The sequence below is a fragment of the Dermacentor andersoni genome, chromosome 1, assembly GCF_023375885.2.
Source record: "Dermacentor andersoni chromosome 1, qqDerAnde1_hic_scaffold, whole genome shotgun sequence".
In the NCBI taxonomy this organism is placed as follows: Eukaryota; Metazoa; Arthropoda; class Arachnida; order Ixodida; family Ixodidae; genus Dermacentor; species Dermacentor andersoni.
In genome coordinates this window covers 211,841,363-211,860,850 of record NC_092814.1, presented here as the reverse complement: position 1 = coordinate 211,860,850, position 19,488 = coordinate 211,841,363, and the positions used below count along the sequence as shown (strand labels likewise).

The window sequence follows — 19,488 nt, the reverse complement described above, 5'->3', positions numbered from 1 at the left end:
GGAAGGCGGGAGATGCAAATCCAAGACGATGAGCAAAATGAGAACAAAAGCGGGATCCAATGTTTCGACAAGTGGACTTGTATTTTTCAAGGCGACATATGCTTACCTTAGCACAGTATTTATAGGTGGACAACTATACAGGTTGTCCCACGTAACTTGAGCCAATGTTTTAAAAACGAAAGGCACTCCGGACGCGAATTGAACCGAATGCATAAGGTTGGCACTGTCCTCTTGTACTCAGGCAATTTTTTTTTATTTTCCCCTTAACTAACGGATTAGTTATGTTTAATTAAGCAACTTAATTAATCAATACGCAAAGTTCTAAAGCACCTTGAGAAACCTCTCAATAACTTGTTTCCAACACGATGTATCTCACGTGGGATCAGGGAGGACAATCTGATCCGGATTATCCACGCCTTTGTGCTATGCCACCTCGCTTATTCAGGGGCTATGCACAACTGGCCCGTGTCGGAACGCAACAAGATCAATGCCCCAATCAGAAGAGTCTTCAAGCTTGCCCTCGGCCTTCTCGTCCGAACGCACACAAAAGACCTCCTCAATTTGGGAATTCACAACACATTCGAAAAATTTGTTAAAGCCCAAGAGTTTTCTCAGTTTGTGAGACTCTCCGGTACCCCAGCGGGCCGAGCCATACTTGGCCAGCTGGGACGTAACCTCACGGTCGTCGGTGCCGATGCTGTGAAGCTGTCTAACGACGCAAGATCCAAGATTTCCTTACACCGGATGCCACGCAATAGGCATTCCACCTACAACGAAGGACGAAGACGAGCCAGGGGTAAAGCTCTGCTCGCCAGAATCCCGCTTCAACAAGGATCGAACATGCTTGGTAGACGCTGCTTCGTACGCTCAAGAAGAAGCCTTCTCCTGCGTGGTCATCGACTGTGATTCCAAAGTCCTCAGCTGCGCTACCATCCGCACTTCTAGTTCCAGCGTTGCAGAGCAGGTTGCTATTGCTCTTGCATTGACGGACAGTGTACATGACACGATTTATTCAGATTCCAAGGCCACTGTCAGGGCCTTTCAGATAGGAATGGTGGCTCCCCAGGCCCTACGTATCATCCAAAATACTAAAGACATCACTCATTGGTCTGGTTCCCTGCGCACCTTGGAACCATTGATGGTGCCTCGTTCAACCCCAACGAGGAAGCGCACTCAGCTTCACGAGGTTTGACTGACCGTGCGCCGAGTAACGCGTCCTCTCCTGGGCGACCCGAGCTTCTCTGCTCGTACAACGACATCTGCAAACATAATTATCTATCAAGAAGATTCCTGCCTTTGCCGCACTCTTCGCTGTGCAGGGCCCAGGCAGTCACTCTCACGCTTCTGCAAACAAGCACTTACCCGAGCCCCGCGGCGCTGCACACAATGTACCCCGAATGGTTCCAAGCCCGGGCTGTCCCCTGAGTGGTGGTTATGCGGACTTCGAGCATGTCCTGTGGGACTGCGCCTCTGCCGGTCCCCCTTTCACCCAAGAGGAAATGATGAAGCTTATTAGGGCCCAGGACGAGACCTCTCAAATCCTGGCAGTCCAGAGGGCTCGCGAGAGGGCCGTCAGGTTTCACCTGATGGTCTCCGAGTGGGCCTAGCCAGGTGACGTTGAGTTTACTCAAGTCTATAGTGGACCAAATAAAGTTGTTTCACTCACTCACTCACTCACTCACTCACTCACTCACTCACTCACTCACTCACTCACTCACTCACTCACTCACTCACTCACTCACTCACTCACTCACTCACTCACTCACTCACACGATGGGGTGCTTGCGCACTGTTATTGTGCTGCTGCTCTCAAGCGTGTGATGAATGAACAAGGTCGGCTGCAGCGAGACTGGCCCGCAAGAGGGCGTTATGCCTGGTGTAGGTATCTGGGCATGCGGCTTTTATCGCATGACGGCGCAAATGCATGCTGCTGGCCGAGCGTTGCCGAAGCTATAAAGCGTCTAAGGCCACGAAAAAGAAAAGATGAAAGCAACATTTTGATTCTTCTTGAAAGAAGGATATGGCGAAGCACGTGGGAACGATGGAAGACGATGACGGCTGCTACAATTCTGTCTTTCTACACAAGTGGCCTTGTAGTAGTTTTCGAATTGAACGATGATGCTACAACTTTAAACCTTAGGGCTCGAATAACAGCGGATAAATCACACGGGGACAAAACTAACTAATGGTAAAATAAACCTTGGCTATATTCAAGGAAGATTACGCATGTCAACTTCTGACGATGACTCTTCGCACTGGCCCCGTCTACTTTCCTTCTCACACTTACTGTCTACCAGACGTTCTTTTTTGATCTCGCACCCCGCACTTGCGCATCACATCGTGGTCGCAGTATCGGGTGGCCGCGTCTGGCTTCACACTTGTGCACCGTGACCGGCGCGTCAGTCCCTGAGGGAGTGCGCCAGCAGGCTGTTCCAGTTTACCGGATGTAGATCTTACCTTATGTACCTCATTTGAACCACTCCCAGCGAAGTGCAATATATCCAGGGCTCCTCAGGCGCCCGTATCCCTGCGTGTTCTCCACAGCGACGCTATTTGGCTGTGACCAACGTTGAGCAGCAGATGTGGCTTACTCCAATGAGGAAATAGCGGATATTGTTTTGGCTCTAGGTGCGTCAAGTGGACATTGTAGGCGCGCAGTTGAGCTATTTCAACGCTGGTACCCAGGTACGTGTGCAAGCTCAATGATGATTGTGCGTGCATATAAAACGCTGAGACAGACTGGGACTTTTACGAGGAAGCGGCATAAATCTTCAATCCTCAGCGAGTACGTGGAGACAGATATTCTGTCAAAGTTTTCTTCAGAAGTTCTCTTCAGCTGGAGTGTCAACCTCTTCAGTGTGGAGAGTACTTAAGAAGAGGCAACTTCATCCGTACCACGTGCAGCTGCGCCAGATGTTGGAACTCTGCGATTTCCAAAACCAAAGGGCTTTGCAAACTGGATTATGATCAAGACGGAAGAGAACCCAGGCTTTGTCAACAAAATACTGTGGACCGATGAAACTACCTTCTCACGTAATGCCCAAGTAACATCCACAACACTCACTATTGGAGCGACGAAAGCCCCCACTGGGTTTTGAAGACACATCACCAATATCAGTGGTCGGTTAATGTGTGGTGTGGAATTTACGGTGGCACTATCACTGGCCCCGTATTTTTTGATAACGCGCTTACAGGCGAAAGATACGTGAGCGACATCCTTGATGGGGCGCTTGAGGAGTTTTCGCGAAGTTTCATTGGCTAGGATCAATGATATTTGGTATCGGCATGATGGTGCTCCCGCGCACGGTAGCAGCAAAGCTTGCAAATGACTGCATGAAGTATTCCCGCAGCAGTGCATTGGACGGCATAGGCCCATTTAACTCCCCTCGATTTCTTTCTCTGGGGCTACGTCAAGGATCAAGTATACCGGACACGAACCACAATATCAGAGAAGCTAAAAAGAAGACAAGTATGCAACTCCATCTCTGATACCATGATCAAGAACGCCTCGGAAAATGTGCCTATGAGATGCCAAATGTGCATTGCAGCAGATGGGGACCTCTTCGAACACGCATTATAGTCAGAGGGCGCTTTTTTGGATTGAAGGTCACTGGAAAATCATTCTGGCCCTAACGCCGCCTACCCACCCAACCCCATTACACTCGGTCGGCAGGCTGCCAGCTCTTTCCCATTTCAAGCATAAAAAAATAAAGCTATGTTCTTGTTTTCTTTCGTCTCCTCAGACGCTTTATCGCTTCGGCACCGCTCGGCCAGCAGCACTCTTTTGCGCCATCATGCGATAAAAGCCGCATGCCCAGATACCTACACCAGGCATAACGCCCTCTTGCGGGCCAGTCTCGCTGCAGCCGACCTTGTTCATCCATCGCACGCTTGAGAGCAGTTCAATAACAGTGCGCAACCGCCCCGTCAGGTGGTATTTTTTTCATATTTCGCGTGCTTTCTTTGGAACACGGAAGAAAGGACCACGTGAGATATATCGTGTTGGAAACAATTTATAGAGAGGCTTCTTAAAGTGCTCTACAACTTTGCGAATTCATTAATTAAGCTTAACTAATCTGTTACTTAAAGGGAAAATTAAAAAAATATTGCCTGAGTAACTCAAGGGCAGTGCCAACATTATGCCTTCGGTTCAACTCGCGTCCGGAGTGCCTTTCATTTTTAAACTTTGGCTCAAGTTATGTGGGACAACCTGTATAGACTGTGCAGAAGAAAGCATAGGTCGCCTTGAAAAAGACAAGTCCACTTGTCAAAACGTTGGCTCCCGCTTTTGCCTTGTTCTAGTTTTGCTCATCGTTCCCGTGGCAAGCGCTACGTTAGGCCACCTGCGCAAGCGCGTCGACTACCGTGGCAGGTTACCGTGATTGCGTAACAACATGGTAGTGCCCAAACCATCCCTGACCATTCGCTTCAATCCGAATTCACCCTTACTACTTGTTCTACGCCGTGACAGACAAAAAAAAAATTGGCGTGATCAGCCACAGTTTAGGTTAATCTCACGTTGAGGGCAAAGCATTCGCGACGTTTTAACGCGACAGCGTTAAGGGCCCAGTCTGGCAGAAACACCGCCGTCGGTGTCCCGCGTGCAGCGTCGACCGTCTCCGCGACAAATCATTCCCAACCACGCATACCCAATCCCTCTTCTATCACAAGTTGCTCATACCTTGTCTTTCATTCTTTACAGTAAAGTCATCCCTCGTAATTTTGAGGATGACAGCCCACAAACAAATATCATAAAAAGAAACACCGACAGCACATACCTTTTATATTAGATCTTCTTAGACAGAACTATTAAAAGTGCGAAACAATAACAGGAGATCAGCCTACGCAAGAGGCCATTTTACTACGAGAAAGCTCGTCCTCGTGCATGGCGTTCGCCGCCAGCGTTTCCCAATAAACACTGCGGTTACATAAGCTGCCATTGGCGGGAAAGCGTGAAAAGAAGTCGGGATTCTTTGAATATATGCTGTCGCGTTCCACTTTTAAAGGCGAATCTTAAGCGTCCTACAAATTTTTGAGACTGTGGCTAGCATTATCTCCAACAAATCTGCTTTGCCGGTTGCTATTTGATTCTTACATCTACTCTCGATTACGGAAGAGCTAGCAATTTTTTTCTTAGCTTCATGGCTCGGGCTGTTTATAATCTTGTCAAATTCTTCAGTCAGAATGTAAAATATAAAATGTCTTGCTCCGCAGAGTGGCGATCAAGATGGTTCTTCCTCTGATAGTGTACCACCGTATGTTTAAAAGTAGAGTAACCTGTACATAGGCTGGCTTTGACCCCTATTACAGAGCTTGATATTCTGTATGTAGATATTCTAAGCCTCGACATATGACTAGGCTGCTGCGAAGAGCCACCAAGGCACCAGGCGTCAGTCGCAAACCGATAGCATAAGCACTAAAGCATGAACGACATTCTTCCAATTATCCTCCTGAAACCAAACACAGAAAAAAAAACTATTGGGAGTAGAAAGCAGCGTTATGCTGTGGGCAGGCGAAGTCATTTTTTTTAGTTAAGTTGCTTGTGTAATGAAGGTGTAACACAGCAGTTCCTTCTAGATTTATTAATTTGTTTTGATATTGGAAATGTTGGCAGCTTTCGTCGCTGAATGTCTCTTACCTTGTTCTCGTCGAAGACCCGGAAAATGAGCGAAGTAAACTTAGAAGGGTCTCCTTGGGGGAAGAAGAGCTTGTATATCCTCAGGAATCCCTGCGGAAGGAGGGCGGCGTGTCATTGTAAGTGACTCGAAACGAACGTCTCGCGAACTTCGGGTGGTCGAGAAAGTAGAATCACACGCCTGCTCTTTTCGCGAGGAAAGATCTAAAGAAGAGGTCCTTAATTGCGATAGCGGCAGCATATGTCCAATAAGATAGGCAGCTTGTTGGAAGCTCGGTTTAGCGATCTAAAGAAGATCTAAAGCCTCATTAGTAACTTTTAGACCTGTCGCGTGGAAAGAACAATAATATTTGAAGTTACCGAATGTGTGAGCGCACTTGTGCAAGGTTCATATAGACTCGTGGCCCTGGCCCAGTGGATATATGGCGTCCTGCGCAATCGTGGGTTATATTTTGGCAGATATGGCCGCATTCCAGTGATAACTGGAATGAAGAACAAACACTTGCTCTTCGTATTCTATGCAAGTCGGTCAAAATTAATCCGGAGCCTCACGCTAACATCGTCCACCCCTCCTCACTTTGCATCTTTGGGGCATAAAACCCTGCAAGCTGTAACGTTCATTTGGGACAAGTTTACGAGAAATTAGCTGCTGCTATTGCTTTGAGCCTCAAAAACGAGAATAAGTTTCAACGGAAAATTGCAAGTAAGGAGCAGGCAGTCGACCGGCGTCCTATAGGATAGAAATGAAGGGCGCTTTCACCTTTTACACAGCGCGTTTTTGTAATACGCGAATGTAGAAATCGCCTTCTTTCAAGGGACCACGCCGCGCAGGTCAACACCCGTTTACTCATAATCACCTGTTACTGTATATGTAACAGCAACGTGGACTAAACGTCCCAACAAACAGTTGATTTATGCTCTATCTTCTAGAAAAATAAACTCCTACTTACTATGCACATTGTGCTCGTTATGGGCTCACGTCGAATTCATCAGAACGTCATGCATTTCATGAAAGCGGATGCGTTAGAGTTTATATGTGCTAAACGCCTTCTCGCGCAACTAGCCGACTGGTTGTACAATGGTGTTTAGCTAGGTCCAACGGCTTCAGTAATTTGTAATCGAGAGCAAGGGTAACTCCAATTTGAACACTCTCCGCTGAACAACTTCAAAAAATTATCACTTTGTCCTGAAGTCAGCGTTTATGCTTTTTTTCGGGAGCGATTTCTCAAATGCCGCCTTACATAAGCAGCCAGTGAATTTGGCGTGCATTTCGGTTATTGCATCTTAAAAGACGAGTGCTGTGTGTGATAGCACGCCACTGATAAAGGCAATCTGCCAAGTGTGCACGTGCCGCAATTGGTTAAAAGCCGAGCACCGCTTGCTAGCGGCAGTCTTTTACGTCCGAGTCAAGAGCCAATAAGTATGGGTCAATATACGTCATTCTACCGGGAACTTGGCTGCCCATTCGTCACGGCTGATGGAAACGTAACACCAAGGTAGGCAGCACAGTAGGCAAACAAAGAAAAAAAAGAACGAATACAGCGGCAACTTGAACGCTACCGCAGGCGATGCTTCTGTTTAGTCTCGACCGAGAGATAGCGCAGCATCTCAAGTGCCAGAGCGCGATCTTGTGAGGCTTTTAAAACAATGTCACGCGCAGTGTGCCACGGAACAAGCACGGTTTACCTGGAAGCGCAAACAGCATTTGTGCACTCTCGGAAAAAGAGCGGGAGTCGTATAAACAGGAGCTTGCGCAAGCCGCTCTTCGTGAGCGCATTTCGATGCTAGTGGTTGCGTAACACCAATCTTTCGAGTTGCGCGCACGTGTGCGCGACGCTGTCAAGCTTCTGACGGGAATACAAAGCGAGAGAAGAAAATCAAAGGTGGTGCCAACCTTCTGTTGCTAGGAGACCAAGCTTAAATAAACAACAGCGTCCAGGATCAAATTTTGTGTTCTTATTCGTGAGTGTGCATGCATATATGTATGTGTGTGCGACAGACAGACAGACAGACAGACAGACAGAGACAGACAGACAGACAGACAGACAGACAGACAGACAGACAGACAGACAGACAGACAGACAGACAGACAGACAGATAGATAGATACGAGAGAGTGATCGAGATATCGAGATAGATACGAGAGGTGATCCAGAAATGGTTCCCGTTGGTTCTAACGCACGAAAGCAGAAAGGAACGATAGGAATAAGAAGTTAGGGTAAAACACAACGTGCTAGCACATTCACTAGTAAAATTAGTTTGTGAGCTGAACAATAATAATGAGCTCGCAGAAAATGAAATGAGAAAAATACTGTGCAGGTCCAAGGCACGTCTTGGCATCAATGCGAAGCGAAGCTTTTATGAAGCGATTAATCGAGTGCTGCAAATGTGCCCATTTAATTCCTGCGTCTGTGGCGCGAAGGAATCCTGCTGCGCAATGTGACCCACGCGGCGATCACCTCAATCATCTGATTGGCGCGAGAGAAGCGTACGCGTGATTGTGGCCTAATACAATAAAGGAAAACCGAAAAGCGATTGTGGCCTGGTGGTCAGAGCACCGGGCTGCTATGCTGGTGAGACCGGGCTTCGATCCCAACATGAAGCGAGCAAACGATTTTTGCGTAACGTGCGAACTATTCGGCAAGACAGCGGCAGCACCCAGCAGCCACGCTCAGGACAGTCCGCCAGGGTTCGCAAAGGGAACTTCGCTTTAAAATTAAAACGTGAAAATGGCATTTATCTTTCCTCGTATGCAGCGCTCTGAGGTCGTCGGCCCTTTTTTCGTAATTTCCGCAAGATAGCTTAATCTCGGAAAGCAACCGCTAGTTTCGCTTTCAAATTATCCCACGCCGTCGTAGAGGCGGACGGCTTTTTCAACAAAGTATAAATGATAAAATCGTATAATTTAATCTGTGTCAGTTGTGCTTGGTGTTGCAGCGCCTTTATAACTAATGCAATAATAAAATAAAAACACTGATTGCGTGAAAGAAACGAAAGCGCTTTCCCTCTCCCTCAGCTTAGTTTGAAAGCCTACTGGTTTCGTCTGAGACGGCTGACGGCTGCTCAGCCAACGCCACCTACAGATGGCACAAGGCCTGTTCACTCCAATCCATGACGTCATGCTACCTGATCGGAAATTTCCCTTGCGAAAGCTGGCGTGAAGAATGCGGTGACGTCAAAATCACCACGGCTTACTCGGGGGCATCCCCGTTAGATTTTGTGGCAGTCGAGCCAGGCAGCCTTATGTCATGGATCGGAGTGAATAGGCCTTGTGCTATCTATGGGTTGTGTTGGCTCAGCTCAGCTGGCTCAGCCACTCGTGCCTGTTGTGGATATTGTTGAGTGCTGTGCGCATTGTCCGTGGCCTTGGCGACAATTTCCGCTCTCACGGGAAGACCGACCACAGGAAACTTCGGAACCATTCGAACTGTCGGAGTGTCAAGGAACGACTGAGGCAGACAAGCTCAGATCGGACGACGAGATGGCTACTTCGGGGCATCAGGGTAAAGCTGTCAGAGGAAATGAGGGCGTAACCCGCAGGGTAAAGCAGGGCGAAAGGAGAGAAGCGTGATGTCGCCACCACTTTTGTTCTGTTTGTGATTTGCTTTCGTGCCATCCACCACCAAGGGAGGAAGTGGCGCTTACTGCAGGCCTGACGTAATTGTGATGTGATTTGAACCAGTCATTTGGAGGCATACGCAGCTTCCCTGACCTGATTGAGCTGTCTCACTTGGAAAGTGACAGTCAGGCAGTGTAATTAAGCGCTAAAGAACTCGAGTGGCACAAGTATGTTTTACGTGGCCCGCGTTTACAGAAAATGTTCACACGCTAGAACTGTTCGTAGAAGCAGACTCCACCCAATCGTGATGTTAAACATGTTATTACGCAAGGCAGCCGACCAGTGACAATCAACTTTTACTAACGTAAAGTTTGTGAATTTGGCCTGTGGGTCCATATTCACAAAAGCTCTCTTACGCTAGAATTTCTTCTTTTTTTAATGCGAGGGTTAATGCCTTAGGGCATACAGGGGTATGGGATGCATGGGAATAAGGATGATTAAATGAATGACAAAATATTTGCGGATCTAATAAAATCCAGGAGCGATCGATAATGTGGTCCCTGCGTCCAAGCAGTGTAATGCTTATGATTATGCGGCGAAAGTTCCACTGCTGCGAGGTGCCGGAGCCTCGTCGGCTTAAAAATTAAAAATTATGGGGTTTTACGTGTTAAAACCACTTTCTGATTATGAGGCACGCCGTAGTGGGGTACCCCGGAAATTTTGACCACCTGGGGTTCTTTGACGTGCATCTAAATCTAAGTACACGGATGTTTTCGTATTTCGCCCTCATCAAAATGCGGCCGCAGTGACCGGGATTCGATCTCGCGACCTCGTGCTCAGCAGCCCAACACCACAGCCACTGAGCAACACAGTGTGTTGGTTTCAACACGGGGCAAATACACTAGAAATGTTCGTAAGAGGAAATTTCAGCGAATCCTTATGTTGGACATATAACTAGCCAAGGATGCTGACCAATGGCGAAGGGACCTTACGAAAAAAACGCTTCTTGAATTCGGCCCCTTATACTTAAAAGACAGCTTCTTTCTATGAGATGATGCGTCTATGTATAAGAGGCCGAATGGCGAGCATTACCGCCTGCGTCCATGATCAGAGATTTATATTAAAAGAGACGGAAGGAGATGCCGTAGGGGCAAGACAGAATTTTCTCAATGACTAGGTTGAAGCAGGCTGAAAAAAATGTTAAATTAATGTAACGCTTTCGACTGGAGCTTGATGGTTTTTGTTGCTTACTGTTCTTCGTCTGGCGTGGAATGGTTATCTAAAACCTGTGATTTGTCAGAGTTTCTAAAGCTAGCTGTTCCCGTAATTTCTATGTTGGAGGCTGTGGACCTAAACAATACCACAACCACATGCTCTGATGGGCTACTTGAGGTGAGGCCCTTGGTCATGGTTCTCTTTTGTTGAATTTGGAATCTACTTTCACGTGGTTCGGAATTATCAATTTTGTGCCGGGTTATGCTGCATTTCATCGTGTTCAGCCTTGTCATTATTTTTAAAAGTGTACGGTCACGTTTTCTAAATACGACAGAAATATAATGTTAAAGAATTAGTGCACTACTATTATTTGTCCAACCCAATCAACGCCTTAGAAACTGGACTTACCTGCTCAGTAAGATGCCCTGAAGGACAGTCTTTCACAAATCCCTTGTACCTGTAAGAAGAACAGAAGAACCAAAAAAGTAATAGCGGGGCATGCGGTGGTGCAATACGCATAGTGCATCGCCTACAGAGGCGCCATTAACAGCCACCTCGCGGGTGCTTTCGAAAGCACGCTCGGGATGCAGTAGCAGACGACAACAGTTTGCAGCAAGGATGGCTGAAGTTTGCGGCAGCAAGTTTTCTTTTTTTCGGGTGCCATAGCGCTACTACAGCGACGACAGCTGCAGGAAAAGCGCAGGCCTCTATGAGAGGGGACATGTGTACGATGTTACCGGAGTTTGGGACAAACAAGTCGGCATACGTGCCGGCTGTGTCCCGCACACAAGCTCAAAGAAACCCAGTTATACAAAGTGGAGCTCGTGTTAAGTAGCCGCTTCGTTTTGTTGACGAATGTGAAGTCTCAATAACTTTTACATCGAAGCTACTAGCCTTGTTGGTCGGGGCTTTTCGTGTCCCCGTGCGCAGTGCTGACACAAAAATCTGGGCCAATCCCAGAGACAGTGCAAAGAAGCGGGAAGCGGACAGTGCGCTGCTTCTCAAAGAGGCATCACATGACGTCGTCAGGTGACATCATGTTTGACGTGATGACGACATCAGATTACGTCATCAGGCGATATCGTCACCTGACGATTCCGTTATTTTCGTATATTGAATTGAATTCTCGGGTTTTACGTGCCAAAACCACGATTTGATAATGAGGTACACCGTAGTGGGGGACTCCGGATTAATATTGACCACCAGAGGCTCTGCCGCGCCCCTAATGCACGGGACGCGACCGTATTTGCATTTCGGCTCCATCGAAAGGCAGCTGCCGCGGCCGAGATTTTATCCCGCGACCTCGTGCTTAGCAGCGCAACACCATAGCCGTTAAGCCATCGTATATTCTAATTACAATCCGAAGCTACCATGTCTGCAGCTTGTGTGTAAGTCTTATTTTCCGAATTTTCTGACGCAATTTACTTTGAAAAATTCAATTAGTTGAATAATGCACTTGTGTTTCGCGGAGGGCCTAGGAGGAGTACGATGTGTGCTGCATTTCCGCAGACGTGATTGCACGCGTGACGTACGCGTACACACAATGTACCTGTATCTGTCCTTGATACGTAGGCGTTCTGCCCGTTGCATCTGTCGCACAGCGTGTGCTGCGACGGTAATCGACATTAGGGCAAACAATCTTCAAAAACCATACTTCCACCTAGCGGCCGCGGCCGCTCAGACTTCAAACAGCACCTGGAAAAGGGCTTTTTCTTTGAGTTTGCGCATAACAGAAATATGTTTCTCGTGTATTGGAATTACAATCCGAAGCTATCATGTCTCCAGCTTGTGTGTAAGTCATACTTTACGAATTCTCTGGCGCAGATTACTTTGAAAAGTTGAAGTAGTTCAATAAGGCACTCGCGCTTGGCGAAGGGCCTAGGGAGATAAGCATGTATGCTGCACTTCCGCACACGTGCGTGCGCGCGGTGACGTACGTCGCTTGAGGTGGTGGTGCCTGTATAATGTCGACAACTGCTTCCATTTACATCCACTTTCAGAGAGTGAAATACCCGCCGCGGTTGCTCAGTGGCTATGGTGTTAGGCTGCTGAGCACGAGGTCGCGGGATCGAATCCCGGCCACGGCGGCCGCATTTCGATGGGGGCGAAATGCGAAAACACCCGTGTACTTAGATTTAGGTGCACGTTAAAGAACCCCAGGTGGTCGAAATTTCCGGAGTCCTCCACTACGGCGTGCCTCATAATCAGGAAGTGGTTTTAGCACGTAAAGCCCCATAATTTAATTAATTTTTAGAGAGTGAAATGGAGATGAATATATTTTTTTTAATTATGTCTTTGCCGTAATACTGTCCCTGCACATCAGTCACAGGCGCTCGTTGTTGTTGCATACAAATATCTCAAACGACTCTACACGGCGCAATGCCGGCCCACATTGTAGTAATCTTGCTAACGATGAATACACGTGTCATCACCGAATAAGTACAGTAAATTTCACCTCATGAAAAATAATTACGGAATTGCTAATGGAAATGCATTGTCTAGTCAACGAAGTCACTAAACGCACGGGTGCATAAAAGCAGCTCGAGTTATGGCTGCACCGCCTGACACATTCCCACCGTATGTTGACGAACCGCTCAATCCGCTGAATTTTGCACAATTTAAATTTCTCTTAGTGGCCTGCTTGGATCGTGCAAAGCTAAAGTGTTACGAACTTTTGAGTACTTTTTTTATTGTTAGGGAAGTAAGAAATTACATTGTCCTATGGCGATGAGCAAAACGAGAACAAGGTGAAAGCAGGAGCCAACGTTTCGACAAGTGGACTTGTCTTCTCCTGCTTTCACCTTGTTCTCGTTTTGCTCATCATCTTGAACTTCCATCTCCCGCATTCCCCGTGTTTTTCCTGGATTGTCCTATGGCATGATTCAAACAGAGGACTCACAACAGCTCGTTTTTACTTTTATAAGCGTACGTTTACTTGAATTCATACTGCAACTACAGTTACGAGTTTTACATTTCGTGTAATATTCTAACATGTTGCTATCGCATTCATTGCTTCGCCCGTATGGCAAAACTGTGATTTTTTTGTCAGGCATCAAAACTTGCAAACAGCTGAACTAATCGGAATGTGCTGCGCTGAAAAGGGAACACACACTAGTCCATGCCTTTTCATGTGCCGCAAACAGCTGAAAGCATCAAGTATGCACCTCAAATTACTGCCGCTTAAAACCGGCGACGGATGCATAACTTTGGGAAGCAGTTCAAAGAGCAACTGGTGCCGGCAGAGCCTCGATTGAGGTGGTGTTAGGTTCCGTCCTCGCTGTTGCTGTGAACAACTTTGGAAATTCTATATTTTACCATAAACTACTGCTCGTGAGTAACAACAAATTTTTTAGCGGTTGAAAGTCAACCTAAATGTTGAGGAAGTTATACGCATTAGTAGCCAGCGTTTTTTACGTAATTGCTGCACGCAGGGTCAGCAAGAATTACTTTGGTCTCTTATTAGATTACCCTGACCCGCCGTGGTTGCTTAGTGGCTATGGTGTTGGGCTGCTGAGCACGAGGTCGCGGGATCGAATCCCGGCCACGGCGGCCGCATTTCGATGGGGGCGAAATGCGAAAACACCCGTGTACTTAGATTTAGGTGCACGTTAAAGAACCCCAGGTGGTCGAAATTTCCGGAGTCCTCCACTACGGCGTGCCTCATAATCAGGAAGTGGTTTTGGCACGTAAAACCCCATAATGTTTTTTTTTTTTAGATTACCCTGCGTTGCCGCGTTTATGTAGTTTTTATTCACGCGAGCACCAGCGGCAGTTTGTAGAACGGCGCATAAAAAGCCCGCACCGCACTGGACTTAGCTACGTCGGCCAGCACAGTAATGCTGCCCTTGACAAAAAAAATAGACGTGTGGAGAATAGCTCTTTCACTACATCTGAACGAACGGAAATAGCGAAAAGAAGTGTTTCAACAGAACGTCATAATTTTGCTAGCATAGAGAACGAGAGTGAACAAACGGAAACACTGCCGGAGGCGCCTGGACGCCGCCTGAACTGTAGCAGACGACAGCCGCGAGTCTTGGCCGTGACGTTACAATCTTAATGATCATGATTTAATGACATCACCTTTGAAACGGGACGCTGACAAATAGTCATCTAGCCTCCTTGATTCAATCAGGTATGCTATACATGCTTTTTATCTAGCATTTTTGTATACATCTCCTTAATCTTCTTTTTTTCTTTCAAGATGCTCCTTGTACCGCTAGCTATGATTGTAAGAGATCCGGTCGTATCAGTAATCTTCCTAGATTTTTTTTTCTTCAATACTCTAAACGGCTCTTGCTTATTTTGACTGCTGACCGGCTGACGCTTCCGTACACTTTAAACACAAGTGCTTCTATAGGAGGTGCACGTCACCTGTGGTTCTCACTGGATGGATCCCTTCACATTCCATGGGGATGCGCTGAGTGGTCTCCGGATTTTTGCTCCAGCATACACATGCCTCATCTAGTTGCGAATGTTTGCTCCTGTATGTTTTTGTCCTTAGGCAACCGGCTCGAGCCTCACATAGCAAGGCACATCCCTTTGTGTTATCGTACATAGCTTTCCTTCTAATTTCTTTCTTCTCATTCTTGCAAATCTCCATGGTTCTTTTCGTTTCCATTCTTTGCATTCAATTAACTGTCTCTGTTTCTCCCACTTTCTTTCTGATGACTTCTGGTAGTCTACTTACATTTTAACTGTACTTGGTTGCCAAGTCCCTTGACCTCTTCTGACATTCTGAGTCCACGCTTTTCAAATACAGATACTTGAGCTCTCTAGCTGCCTATTTATTTTCAACCATGTTCCTCAGTCTTTCTTCAAAAATAATTTTGCTCTCGGCGTCTCTTACTTCAAAAGAGACCCAACTCAAGTCACCCTGCACTGCCTCACTTGTGGTTTCACCGTGGGCTCCCAAAGCCAACCGGCCTACAGATCTTTGGTTATCTTCCAACCCCAACAAGATATCTGATTTTAAGCATAGAATGGCATTTGCGAATGTTAGTGCTGGTACTATAACTCCTTTCCAGATTCCACGCACCCCCTCATACTTATTGCGGCTCCGCAGTGTTATGTGTTTCGTTATTGCAGCATTCCGCTTCCCTTTTATATTCATATTCTCTTGGTGTGTGTTCTAGTTAGTCTTTCCTTCTTTTACGCATACGCCGAGGTATTTATATCGCTTAACTATGGGTATGCCTTGCTGTTGAATTGATACCCCGTAATTACTCGTCTCTTCATTAAAGATCATAATTCCCGATTTCTCTGTGCTAAACTTGAGGCCTAGATTTGTCGCTGCGTTGCCACAGGTATTCCCAAGTGTCTGTGAATCAATTTTATTGTCCCCTAATAGCACTATGTTGTCCGCATACATCAGTCCAATTAGCTTCTGTTGCACCGTTTGTCCATTACGCATGTAGGATAAATCAAACCCTAATTTAAATCATAAATCAAACCCTAATAAAAAATGCGTGAAGTTTCGACACACTCTCACGAGTATATTTTTCTCGCACATTGCAGAGGTAAAAACTTGCCTTACGCTGCCGCTCAGCGTTTGTATTCTGTTGAGCGTCGCAATGAACGACGACGACGACGATGATGGCGTCAACCATGGCTAATTATTTCTTATATATATACACGATAGTTCTCGATAAATAGAAATCTTCGTCATTTCTCAGAGGGCAGAAGTTTTTAAACTCGTATCCGCTCGCTATAGCGTCACCTACTGCGCACGGACGTTCTTGAGTAGGAAATCGAAATTTTTCTTCGACTAGGCATCGCGTGCAGAAAATACCACGGAACTTCTCAGTGATGACTGGTCGGTGATGCAATGCTAAAAAAAAATCTGTTCTCCACGCTCCATCTGCTGGCTGGTAGCGCCGTGCGCACTCTTTGATCGTTGAAAAGGGAAGCATTGCGTACAGAACGCACCTGAGCGCATGGCAAACTTTTTCCAGCGTTTCGCGGTAGTTGTTTCTTACGTGACCCACCAGTGCGCGCAGCCACGGACAAGAGTCCAACAAGCAAGCAGTTCCTGCCATTAGTTAACGCAAAGCAGTAGCAGCAGAAAAACATTGGCAGTTTCCCGTGGATGGATGCGAGCTTTTCAGCTGCATCCGCGAGTGTCGTTGACTTAAGCCTTGAACAACAATTTGAATCTCGAGCGAAAATGAACTTCAACACTGTCAATGTGTGAGTGCGAGACACGGAAGTAGAAGAAAGAGGGCGAGCACTTACCACTGTCGAATTTCTTTTTCGGTAACTGTAAAAAACAGAAAAAAATATTATGAGAAAATTGCAGCCGATATATATATTTCAGTGTAATAGACAACCCACCACTGAGTTGCGCAAAGACGTGATTTAAGACGGGTGTAAGACTTCTGTCAATCGTTCGACTTGATAACAGGATCATAAGACTTCGTATGTACAGAATGTAAAAAAAAAACATTTTAGTCGTAATAAGAACTGTCAGTGATTTCGCAAGAAAAACGCTAAGAACAAGTCATTAATAAGAACGACAGTCGATTTAGAATAAGAATGCAATGGCAAATAAAAGAAACTGCGGGGCGAAAGCGTTCATTTGAGTACATCTTAAACTTGCCACTACGCCTCTTACTGTGTACTGTTAGAGAGCCAGAAAAAGGTGAACAAGCGTAGTGGAGCCATCTATCTTCTAGCACCATGCATGGGTAAAAATCTGTATGTTAGAGCCGCGAAAAAGAGCTCGTAGCGAACACGTCGTTTCCATCTTAATAGCACATACGTTACGGGGAACGCACGAATAAACAAACCCAAGAGCCGTTCCTGGTGTGGCTTGAGCAAAAGTGCGATTGTCAAAATTATGTGTTAATGGGCCACTTGGCATGGTGGGCTCAAGTACACAGCACCTCACACAATCATATCTTCTTCTACATACGATCTTGCACCCGATACACAGAGAAGCTCTTACACTCAAACTGTTCGCAAAAGTATAAATGCCAGCCAGTCGTGACGTCGGAGATACTATTGGCGAAGACGGCCGGCCAATGGAAAACAGCCCTCACGATACAAAATCATGGTGAATTGGACCTGGGTCTGTATAGGACGCCTAACGAACCTAGATATTAATGATATAGTAGCCTGCTAGATTTTATGCGAACGTTAAGCTGCTGTGAGCGCCTTAATGCTAATGAAGTGCTCTCCGTGAACGTGGATGACCTTGCTCGTTGCCCGTACAGTGTGGTCCATTGTTAAATGGCCACCACATGCATGTAATATTCAAGCGACAAACAGCGTCAAGACAAACGACTGGATGTAGATAATAAGGACGAGACAATAGCGATACTTTGTCCTCAGCTCGAGATGAGACGAAGCGATTGCTCATTTTACTGTTTATGTTAAGCATGAAATGCTTTTAGCTCGCGTTGTCGGCGGCCTTCGACTGACCTTCAGCCAAAAGCCAGAGCCTTATCCGGACACTCAAACGAGAACATCCGGGCAAGTTGCGAAAACAAAAAACGAGATCATCCGGGCAACTAGTCAAAACTTACGAAAATGCGGTCTCTGCCCCCCCCCCCCCCCCCCCCCCGAACCTTTTGTACAGGACCCCATTACATACGCTAATTACTGCCCGAACAAGTTGCAAAAAATATTGCTTCCTAGTTCTTCCTAATGTTTGTTCTCAATATCACTCAAGCTGTAACTTCTAGTACGCTGCAGTTTTATTTGTCATTTCCGATGGCGACGTTCACAAGCAGATACAGGGCACCATATACTTTATTGTCATTTTTTGGCACTGAGACAGGGTTGCCTGTGCTATTTTGAACGCCAGCGGTCCATGAGTTCCACGGCGCGGGTTTTGCGTCGCCTCGAGAGTTGGCGCGATACTGCGTGGTGCCTCCTTCAGGCACTTTTTTTCTTCTAGCTGGGCTGCAGTGCTCTCTGTCCCCTTGGCGTCTTTCGCTGTCTGTTGTGCGGCCTTCAGCCGGTCTCCTTCTAGCTGGACAGCATCCATTTGGACCAGTGTCTAGTATGGCGTGGCGCGGTGTAGAGCGGTTTGGTATGGTGGGGTGTACCGTTGCGAACCTGCACTACACCCATTTTAATATGGTTGCTAGTATCATCTCCAACCAATCTGCTTTGCGGGTTGCCATTTCATGCTTATATCTACCCTCGATTATGGGAGAGCGAGCCTTTTTTTTTTTGCTGTCGTGGCAGAAAGCAAGTAGCAATTGTAAATACAGATCGAACCTGGCGGACTTAGGGAGGACTGGTTGATGTCATGTTGCGCAATCACGCTGTCCCCGACGGAAGTTGCCGCGCGCACTTCCGGGTGACAAGCGAAATTTTCTGACTGGCTAAAACGGGGCAGACAAGCGACAGCGACGGATGTTGACCGAGGTTCGATAATGACCGCGCACAGGGCTTAGGACGTTCATGTTTATATTTTGTTGATAAAGACTAAGCCGGCAAATATGATTTGTGGTCTACTTCCACAGTGGGGCAGGGGGGGGGGGGGGGCTGCGTCAACATTGATCCACCACTCCTTTATCGGACGCAAAGCGCCTACGTGAAACAGAACAAGGCTGATGGGCATTTCTGCCTTGAAGCAATCGATGAGTCCCGGGTGGTACCATGATTTTAGCCCACTATATTCCATGAACAGTGTGAATTCTCAGTCAGCAAACGGTCGCTGAAATTGTTGAACCTACAGAACTATATATACGCAAGATTGAGATTTTGGACGGTGTCAATGTTTTTCAAGCATACGTTTAGTACCATCATGTGCTATCAAGACTCCATTTGATTTCAGCGCAATAAAATGCACGGAAATTATGGGGCTTATTATATCAACTGTCTTGAAGTAATTTTATTGTGCTTTCATACTTAAATGATGCAGGCTTGATGGACAATAATTTTCTAAGCCTATATTTACTGCATGTTGAAGAACCTACAATTTACAACACATGTGAAGCAAAATAATAGCGTCCCGTCTTTTCTTTTTTTTTCCTTTTCCTGCACAATGAATCGTATAAGCTCTAATTTATTGCTTCTCCAATAAAATACTTTGTGCCCGAAGCAGGTATTTCTCGCTTGCAAATAATTTA

The 19,488-nt window shown here is 46.5% G+C and overlaps 1 protein-coding gene across 1 annotated transcript in view; it reads right to left on the bottom strand.

The window, feature by feature from the left end:
• The window catches only part of LOC126547032 (frequenin-2-like), a 358,731-nt gene that overhangs the window by 54,038 nt on the left and 285,205 nt on the right, over nucleotides 1–19,488 (bottom strand). The window contains exons 2-4 of the mRNA XM_050194852.2: nucleotides 16,640–16,664; nucleotides 10,817–10,865; nucleotides 5,639–5,728 (exon numbers count right to left, since the gene is read on the bottom strand). Coding sequence (XP_050050809.1) covers nucleotides 5,639–5,728; nucleotides 10,817–10,865; nucleotides 16,640–16,664 — 164 coding nt within the window. The remainder of the gene's footprint in view (nucleotides 1–5,638; nucleotides 5,729–10,816; nucleotides 10,866–16,639; nucleotides 16,665–19,488) is intronic.